The following is a 10,050-nucleotide window of genomic DNA, read 5'->3' as shown; positions in this document are numbered from 1 at the left end:
CTTTGTCATTAAACCACCAGATGAACGTGGAGATCTGCTGCTACCTTTTATATGACTAGCTTAGCTCCACCTTATAGAAAAGGACACGCAGGTATATAGGAGTCACTTCTATATACCCTTGTTATTTGCTCTGTGCTGTGACAATGAGCCATTGTCCCTGATGGCCTTCAGCTTGGCATGAATCACAATACAAACAACAACCCAACACAACAACAGTATACTGTGAATGTAGAATTAAAAGCTCATTGTCAACTCTCATGCATTCATCCTCTCTTCTTTCTTCCCTCTAGCATGTACGCCTTCTCAGCATTTGACAACCAGCAGCTCCAGTATCTTTGGGACTGGAAGCAGCACAACCTCACCATCAAGGCAGGAAAGCTGTTCTTCAGAGCCAACCCAAAGCTCTGCACGTCTGAGATCCGCAAGATGTGGGAGAAGACGGGCATCCAGGGCCGCTTTGATGAGAGCGATTTCCGAAACAACGGCGACAGAGCCAGCTGTAAGGGTCACATGAGCTTCAGTCTGAAAACCACAAAAATTTAAATTGCCATGTCCAGTACATGTACAGAAGTTACTCTAGCTTACTAACAGTTTGCTTGCAAACACTCCCTCTGAGCCTGGTGTTGTTCTGTATTAGGTATCAATATTTACTGCACTACCCCATACAACAAGACTAATTGCCACACATTTTAACACACACACATATTGACGTACTTTGATTTTAAGTCTGCTCTCACTCCCTCGTTCCTGTCTCCATAGGTGTAAGTGCTATCCTGAAGTTTAAGTCCAACAGCACGAGCAGTACAAGGATCAAACTGACCTGGCAGCGCTACCGTCCCCCCGACTACAGAGACCTAATCAGCTTTATCGTCTATTACAAGGAGGCGTAAGTGTTTCAGAATCGTTCAGTCGTTAGCTGCTTCCTGCCCCAGGCTGAGTTCTACTGATTGTAGGAGTGGCAGGAGCTGGAACTTAATTCCCTCAGCCTATCAATCAACTTGTTTAAAGGCCCCTGTTTTTTTGTATTTTTGTAAGTATGTGTTTTTTATGCACTAGCCTCTGACTCGAACCGTCTCCCTTTCAGGCCATACCAAAACATCACAGAGTTCGAGGGGCAGGATGGCTGTGGCTCCAACAGCTGGAATATGGTGGATGTGGAGCTGAGGCCAGACAAGGACTCAGACCCAGGAGTCCTGCTGTCCAGCCTAAAGCCCTGGACGCAGTACGCTGTATTCGTTAAGGCAATCATACTGATGGTGGATGATAAACATATGCCTAGTGCGAAGAGCAAGGTGGTCTACATCCGCACCAGCCCTTCAGGTAGATATAATTTAATAAGTCATCAAGGTTACGAGCAACCAAATGTTGCCGCTTCATTATCAGATGGGATTGTTTCATGATGAGTGTGATAGCGTTTCTGGATGTGATCCAAACATGGTGTAAGGAGATGGAGGAAGACTGTTTTAGTAAACACAGCTGCAACTCGAAGAGATGGAGCAAAACTGATTTACAAAAGCTTTAATATAATTATATGAAATGGAAGGCCGCTTTAAATAAATCCAGCTGCACTGTAAAGTCATAGCAGTGCTCTGATGTCAGAGGATCACATCTGCACTGGCAGACTGTGCATCCCAGCCTGAAGGAGAAAGGCCCTATCCTACAAGTTCTTAAAAATCAGGTTTGCTGTGTCAAACAGCCACAGGGTGACACTGAGATCAGCATAATTTAGTTCTTGTCTCTGTTTCAGCACCCTCCATGCCTCAGGATGTGAGAGCGTACTCTAACTCATCTACACAGCTGGTGGTGCGTTGGTCACCCCCTGTCTCACCAAATGGAAACCAGACTTACTACCTGGTCAGATGGCAGCAACAAGCTGAAGACAGAGAGCTCTATCAGCACAACTACTGCTCTAAAGGTATACGCACACACACACACACACACACACACACCGTATACATTTCACCTTATCGCTAGTTGTTAAATTAGAGTACACGTGTCATACAACGCATCCTCTGCTTCCTCATCCAGAGCTCAAGATCCCCATAAGGATTGCTGCCATAGGTGTGGGAGACCAGGAAGAGGACACCAAACCCACTAAGCCAGACCCTGACGGGGCAGACAAAGGCCCCTGTTGCCCCTGCCCCAAATCAGTCGAGGACCTGGAGGCCGAAGCTGCTGACGCCTCTTACCGAAAAGTCTTTGAAAACTTCCTGCACAACTCTATTTTTACACCAAGGTAGGCGACTCATCTTCATTGCGTTGCTGCATGGCACAGGCGTGGACTGACTAACTTAATATTTTTGTTTAAACCACAATAATGATGACTTCAAAAACTCAAATATGAATGTATGAACACAGACAGATTTTACCTCATTGGCTCTGCTTGATTTAGGTTGTCTGTCTGCTGCTTTGCTCTTCAGACATCTGCATCACATTTTCTATCTCCAAACACACACACACACACACACACACACTTACGCAGAAAGAGAAATCTAATTACAAGTAAATTGGTAAAGCTCTTGAAAAGTGTAACTTATACACATTTGGCATTAGATTAAACAAAACCTGGTACGCACTCTTTTCTACTGGGATAAAAAAACTAACTCCTCTCCCATTTAACCAAATGTCATGACATTGAATACAGCTTGGGTTTGGTATATCACATATTGGCATATAACTGCTTGTAAAAGTTCAGTACCTACAAAATCCACCGAGCTGTTTGGTAATTTTATTTAGAATCTGCCCACCAAGTTTCATCACAGCTGCTTAGCTTAAGGCCAAATGGCAATGGAAACAACCAAGTCAGTTATAAACTTAAGGTTGAACGAGGAATTATTTGGGATCAACATGGAACCTAAAACAATACCTCCTTGTGACAGTCATATGTTGTGCTTCATCAACTTCTGTAAACAAAGCCCTGCTCATCTGCAGTACATCTCTTTGTTAATGTTACTTTTTCATTTTACTTTTGCCAGTTTCTTCCAGATGTCCCTCCTAGCATTTGGGAGAGGAAAATAAATTGACTTTGTAGATTTTTCTAGATGTTTCCCTACTCTTAAAACTTCTCCCTGGCAACTTTCTCCTCCATCCATCCCTCCTTACCTCCCTTGTATCTCCACTCTACCACCCTCTTCCTCTCACCATCAGGCCATCAGATCGTCGCCGCAGAGATCTCTTTGGGGTAGCCAACTCCACTCACTCGCGCCGCAACCGTCTGCACACCAACAGCAGCACTGTCCCGCCTCTCCAAGCCGCTGGTAACAGCAGCACCGCGGATGTGGAGCCGGCAGACAGAGAGTTTGAGTTTGTGGAGCAAGCAGTGACGGAGCGGGAGCTGCAGATCTCTGGCCTGCAACCTTTCACAGTTTACCGCATCGACATTCACGCCTGCAATCGACAGGTCCAACGCTGCAGCGCCGCAGAGTTCGTCTTCTCCAGAACCAAGCCTGCAGGTTAGAGGAGAAGTGATCTCATACCAATATATAGCATATTTCGACCGGAACTCTAATGGTAGCTGGTACATGTTGAAGCAGAAGTTGTTAAAAAATACTCTGGATGCATGAGGCTATATTCAGACCTATGTGTTCGCCATGGTAACCTATTCTCCCTGCGGTTCTGCAGAAAAGGCTGACGACATCCCCGGCCCAGTGACCTCTGAGGGCCATGAGGACTGGATGTTTCTGCACTGGCCGGAGCCACATCACCCCAACGGACTCATCCTTATGTATGAGATCAAGTTTAAACTGGCTTCTGAGGTAAGACAACATCTGTTCATCTACCTGCCAGCTCACTGAGGAGCAGCCATGTTTCACAAGAACTAAGAAGCAAGACAATGAACTCAAAATGTTTATTCAGAAGTCTATTTATTAGTGCTGTCCACATCTGAAATGCTGGTTGTTGGCCCCTCTGTCATTTAGTATACCTTATCCTATATGCAAACTATACATGCATACTTTGGCTTCATTGACTGAATTAGTCTGTTGCCTCCTCGTTTGTAGGTTATAAGAATCTAAATTAACATCCAGTCAACTGAGTATATAAGTAACATGACATAGTGAACCCCCTTTATTTATTAATCATGAGCAAGGCGAGGCTGATTCTGAAAATCCTGTCTGTTTGTTGCACAGTGAAGATGAGAAACAGCAGGTCTTAAATTCAGTTTTGAATTTAAAAATGTAAAATTCAGTCTATGATGAGCTTTTTTCTTTTCTTTCTTGTGTGTGTTTGTGTACGTGTGTGTGTGTCTCAGACCGAGAAGCACGAATGTGTGTCTGCTCAGTTGTATCAGACCCAGCAAGGCGTTCGTCTGTCCAACCTCAGTCCAGGAAACTACTCGGTCAGAGTCAGAGCCACATCACTGGCTGGCAACGGCTCCTGGACACCCACTCTGGATTTCTATGTGGCTGAACGTAAGACACACACACTCATCTCACACATGCATAATCAAAGTCCATCACTACTTTCCACTGTATCTCTACACCTATTTTGTCACAGTGCAGAAATAATGTTCACTGTAATAATTAAAGTAACCAAAGTGTTTTACCCGACAGGATATGAAAACGTCCTCTACGCTATGATCTTTGTTCCCATCGCCATCATCCTCTTCATCTGCCTTTTAGTCGCGATGCTGGTGGTCCTCAACAGGAAAAGGTGTGTGTTTCTGTTTACTGTTATACAAACTAGTCTCAGTATACTTTTTTCATCAATAAAGACCTCTGTACTTAAATGTTGTGTATGCTTCCTTGGGAAAAATATATTGAAGATTAGATTGAGATTACAGGACATACTCTGTGGGCACCTCATGATGATGTAGCAGAGTTCTCTCTCTCCACTAGATAAATGTTTCAACTAGTTGCTAATGGTCAGTGTGCTCACATTAGGATCTGTGTTTAATGACAAACCACTGGAACCAACAAACCGACCAAAGCAAAATGCTTTTACCAATCATAGTCTGTAAAACTAGGTGACAAATGAAGTTAGAATTTCTATTTTGTCATTGGCATTCTCTTGTGTTTGTGGTTGTACCTTTCATAATATTTAGTATCTGTTGGTGTCAAAATATTTATCTTGAAGGAAACTTAAGATGTCAGAAAAATCATCTATTTCTGTGTGATTTTAAATACTTAAAATTTTTGACAATGAATGTTAAGGAAATACAGCATTTTGCCAATGGTCTTTGGATGCTAAAACTGTGAAATGTATGATTATACACCATGCACATCCCAAGTATGTGGTGTGTGTGTGTGTGCGGTATGTGCGGTATGTGCAAGTGTGCCTGTAAACACTTTTGTTTTGTTTCGGTCAGGAACAGCGACCGGCTTGGAAATGGAGTCCTGTACGCCTCCGTCAATCCAGAGTACTTCAGCGCTGCAGAAAGTGAGTGAAATGTGTATGTGAGAAATGTAGTGCACATTTTTATTGTTGTCAGAATAACTGAAAACATCTATGCAGGGTCTTTTATTAACACCTTTTCTTTTCTGTGCAGTGTATGTACCAGATGAGTGGGAGGTGGCACGGGAGAAGATCTCCCTGAGTCGTGAGCTCGGGCAGGGGTCCTTTGGCATGGTGTACGAGGGCTTGGCAAAGGGCGTGGTCAAAGATGAACCGGAGACCCGCGTCGCCATTAAGACCGTCAACGAGTCGGCCAGCATGAGGGAGAGAATAGAGTTTCTCAATGAAGCCTCTGTCATGAAGGAGTTCAACTGTCACCACGTGGTATGTACACTACGCACACACACACACACACACACACATTAAGATCCTACAGCACAGTGGTGTGTTCTACATTGTACAGTTTCAGTCAGTTCTTGTGTCATGGTGATGGTGGCATGCTGTGTTTGGTGCAGGTTCGTCTCCTGGGAGTGGTTTCTCAGGGCCAACCCACCCTGGTCATCATGGAGCTAATGACTCGGGGAGACCTGAAGAGCTACTTACGCTCTCTCCGACCGAAAGAGGTACCGTCTGACCTAATTACCTGCATCGACTCCTTCCCACCAGGTCCCTGTTCTGTGGACATGGATAACTGGATAACTGCTTGATTTGATTGTTGATGATTAGAATTGACACAAGTTTGTACTTTTCTGCCGACTTAAAATTTACCTCCAGCTGTTGCCCAAGAAACAAGTTCTTAAGCTTGAACCTGCAGATGTGCAGACTTATTCCCAGTTAGCTGTAAATTAGTGGCATTAATATCAGGATTTATCATTTAAACTTATATACTTGGAGTAAGTTAAACTAAAGGTTGTATTTTACTCCATACTTTGCTGTGAACTGATCACATGGCACATAACTAATCATCACTAATGGTAACCTTTGGCTCAGCTGTAAGACCTTGTTCTTTTTCTGTGGACTTACTCTCTCCCATCTGTCTGTCTCTCTGTCTCCAGCAGCAGTGGTCGAGCCTGTCGCTCCCTCCTCTGAAGAAGATGCTTCAGATGGCCGGTCAGATCGCCGACGGCATGGCTTACCTCAACGCCAATAAGTTTGTCCACAGAGATCTGGCAGCCAGGAACTGCATGGTGGCTGAGGACTTCACTGTAAAGATAGGAGGTAAAGAACTGTCAGATCTATGGAGCAGAAGTGGGAGATGGTGCTCATTACATGGAATTTATAAAATCATTGGATGACCAAGTCATCAGGGTAACCTTACTCCAAGTAAAGGGAACCCACTGAGGGGCAGAAGCTCTGTCACTGTGTTTTCATCAGCAGATCCCGAGCTGAAGACATCTTGTCTCCAGATTTATTTTCATTTGAGACAATTATGGTCACAATGGCATTTTTTAAATGTCTGTAACACCAGTAGTGAGTGATCTGTAGGGGATTATGGTTACTATAATAATATGACTAGGCCTATATTCTCAGTAAAGAGCGCCCTCCTGTGGAATATGTGGACCCATACAACACAACAAGTACAATAACAAGAAGTCTGAGGACATTTACACCCTACACTTTTTAAAACAGTTAAAACCATCTTCATCAAATGCTTTGGGGTCTTTTTTATAGACATTGTCAATGCATCTCCTCCTCCCTGTGTGTGTACCTATGTTGTGTGTGTAGACTTTGGCATGACCAGAGACATCTATGAGACCGATTACTACCGCAAAGGTGGTAAGGGTTTGCTCCCCGTCCGCTGGATGTCACCCGAGTCTCTGAAAGACGGAGTCTTCACCACCACCTCTGATGTCTGGTAAGCAGGTGCACACAAACAAACAAACACACATATGGTGGCTTCATTTTCTGTGTTTACTGCTTCCAAAAATATGTTGGAGTCTGGTCGTGATACTGGAAGACATACTAACTTAACCCCCTCCTTCTCTTCCCATGTGTAGGTCGTTCGGGGTTGTATTATGGGAGATTGCAACTCTGGCAGAACAGCCCTACCAAGGTCTGTCTAATGAGCAGGTGCTCCGCTTCGTCATGGAGGGAGGGCTGCTGGAGAAACCACAGAACTGTCCTGACATGCTGTAAGACACCAACACACACAGCAGATTTCACACATTTCTATCTACACTTCAACTTCCTGTCTGCAATACTTTCCCCTACTTTCCTAGTTAAATCACAAGTGAGCACTGTTTACTCACACAAACAGTGAAGCAGTAATGCTGCCCACAGTTTTGATTGCTCTCACGCCCCGCCTGTTTGTCACTGCGTGCTCCATCCATGGTGCATTTGTTCTTAATATGAAACAGCCCGAGTATAAATCCACATTAAAAGAGTTGTGAGCGTGGCAGACAAATTTGGCCACAGACCACAAAACGTTGAAGGAAGCATCAGATGTTGAAGTCATGAGGAGAACAAATGTGAAGGCATAGCATTCTCTAACAGCAATTGTTGAATACATGTGTTGTCCATTAACGTATATGTCTAAAGACACTTGTTTAATGATTGTTTTAAAGCGTCATATGGCATATGTGGTAGCTTTGCATTAGATTTTGAGAGGACACATTAATTCTGATCCACCGCTTCCTGCGTAAGCAACTCAGCTGTAAGCAATACTTTGACATTTTGGGAAATATGCTTATTTGCATTGTTTTGGAGATTTGCATCAGAATATCAATACTAATATCTGTCCAACTTATCAGTAAGGCTGGAAACGGGCAAACAGCTACTCTGGCTTTGCACAAAGATATGATGGAAAAATCCACCTATCAGCATATCAAGTACTCAATAATTTACACGTGATATTTAATTACTTTAATACGTACAAATCCTGAAGTGGCGTGTTTGGTTTTTAGTTACCTTGTGGATACAGTCGGCTAGCTGTTTCCCCGTTTTCAGCTTTGTGATAAGTGAAGCTAACCGGTTGCTGGCTAGAATCTATTTAAAAGACAGATAAAGAGTAGTATTGATCTTATCTGCGCAGGAAATTCAGTTCAATTTTATTTGTATACCGCCAATTCATAACAGAAGTTATCTCAGGACACTTTTCAAATACTAGAAGGATGTTTTTACATTAATCTGCTGAAAATGAAAAGTTTCTCTGTGCTCAGTGAAAATCTGATTTTTAAGGGGCGGGGCCTACAAGTGTGATTTGTGACATTAAATAGTTTGGAAGTCAGTCCTGGTCCAGTATGCAGTTTATACAGTGTGATGTAGAAGCCACGAGTGCACATACACTGAGAATGGATAGTGTAGAGTAGTAAATAGGAGACATCTTAACATATGAGACACATATTATTGTGCAGGCAGAATATTTGTAAGTAGTCCAAATGATACATGTCTGGGAGAGATCTTTAAAAAATGGAGTTTAACCACACCTCTAATCACTCTTCCAGCCCTGGAAGTTTTCTCGACCCACCCTCCCTTTCCCTTCCCATCATCTCTTCATCCTCTCTCCCCATCCTCTCTTCCTATTCAATCAGTGTGTACCTCTTCCACAGCTCATTCTAGGTACCGGTGTGGAAACCCGCCTGAGACCAAACCCCCACACTGAGTCTCCCTCTGCCCAGCCTTCAGCAGGTCCTCCCAGAGCAATCTAACAGAAGACAACTTCTCCACCTTCTCCCATTCACATCCACATCAACTCATCCATCCTTAACCTTTAGATTAAATATTGTTGTGGCGTGGTCCATGCTAGTGAAGGCTGCTTTGGATGAGACACTGCATGTGACAAGATTAAATGGACCAAACATACCATTTAGTTGAAATCACTATTTGCCAATTCTATGAAAGCATAATAATGTTTTTAGATTTATTTTTGTCAAGTTGTGCTCTACAACTGACTGACACATCGCCCTGTGCTGCTAAATAAATTCTAATTTCCCTAAATAAAGCATCGCGCCACAGATCAGATATCTTCTGCATGGCAGGACTGAATTAACTTACAGTCACAAATCATCGGGGGCCTAATCTCACACCTCGCTGAGCATATGCAGATGGGATCGAACTTGGATCATGAGGAACAGTTGGCTGGACATAATGTTTGGTTATTATTTCCCTTTATCGCACGCTGGGAGGAGAGATCAATAAGTGAGGACACAGCGGTAGCCTCTCACTGCAGAATGTTGACACTTCATATCAAGTTTTAGTGTCGGGTACTCCAATAAAACAGAGTACATTTTGTTCTTTCAGAGATTATCTCTACATGTAGTGGGCTCTCAAGGTAATGAAAATGTTGGATGTCACCACAGAAGCTCAGCAGTTCATCACATTTGGTGTTTGGCCTTTGATGGATGTGTGCTATGCATTATGTTTGTTGCTCGGCTGGACGGATATGTCATTGAGTTGTGGCCACTTGCTTTTAATTTACCAAGACAGAAGCTACTGTGATATAGAGGGGGAAACTTTCTGAAAAATTGTACCTTACAGAGAACCTCACATCACATAGCATTGCAGAAGCGATGGCTTGAGTGTATTGAGGCAACACATTCTCACTCCAGGTAATCAAACACCAACGCTGCTTTGTCATGGCCCTCTGCGTCTCATACAAATCGATTCCATTCCTCTTTAAGCCCTCAAATGTCTATATAGGTATTTTCCGTTAAATAAATCGGTCAAGTCAATTCAATTTAATTTTATTTGTATAGTGCCAACTCATAACAGAAGTTATCT

At 43.3% G+C, this 10,050-nt stretch overlaps 1 protein-coding gene across 1 annotated transcript in view; it reads left to right on the top strand.

Annotated features, from left to right (window-relative positions):
- Nucleotides 1–10,050, top strand: part of igf1rb (insulin-like growth factor 1b receptor) — a 53,007-nt gene that overhangs the window by 30,269 nt on the left and 12,688 nt on the right. The window contains exons 6-20 of the mRNA XM_035651857.1: nucleotides 291–499; nucleotides 760–886; nucleotides 1,085–1,320; nucleotides 1,748–1,915; nucleotides 2,029–2,236; nucleotides 3,148–3,452; nucleotides 3,622–3,755; nucleotides 4,250–4,409; nucleotides 4,551–4,650; nucleotides 5,306–5,376; nucleotides 5,486–5,715; nucleotides 5,847–5,954; nucleotides 6,387–6,549; nucleotides 7,057–7,186; nucleotides 7,329–7,463. Coding sequence (XP_035507750.1) covers nucleotides 291–499; nucleotides 760–886; nucleotides 1,085–1,320; nucleotides 1,748–1,915; nucleotides 2,029–2,236; nucleotides 3,148–3,452; nucleotides 3,622–3,755; nucleotides 4,250–4,409; nucleotides 4,551–4,650; nucleotides 5,306–5,376; nucleotides 5,486–5,715; nucleotides 5,847–5,954; nucleotides 6,387–6,549; nucleotides 7,057–7,186; nucleotides 7,329–7,463 — 2,484 coding nt within the window. The remainder of the gene's footprint in view (nucleotides 1–290; nucleotides 500–759; nucleotides 887–1,084; nucleotides 1,321–1,747; nucleotides 1,916–2,028; nucleotides 2,237–3,147; nucleotides 3,453–3,621; nucleotides 3,756–4,249; nucleotides 4,410–4,550; nucleotides 4,651–5,305; nucleotides 5,377–5,485; nucleotides 5,716–5,846; nucleotides 5,955–6,386; nucleotides 6,550–7,056; nucleotides 7,187–7,328; nucleotides 7,464–10,050) is intronic.

This window comes from Morone saxatilis, unplaced genomic scaffold (assembly GCF_004916995.1).
Source record: "Morone saxatilis isolate NCDOM2014 unplaced genomic scaffold, NCSU_SB_2.0 Contig11, whole genome shotgun sequence".
Taxonomy (NCBI): domain Eukaryota; kingdom Metazoa; phylum Chordata; class Actinopteri; family Moronidae; genus Morone; species Morone saxatilis.
The sequence above is the reverse complement of the archived record's forward strand: the minus strand, read 5'-3'. Positions and strand labels throughout refer to the sequence as shown.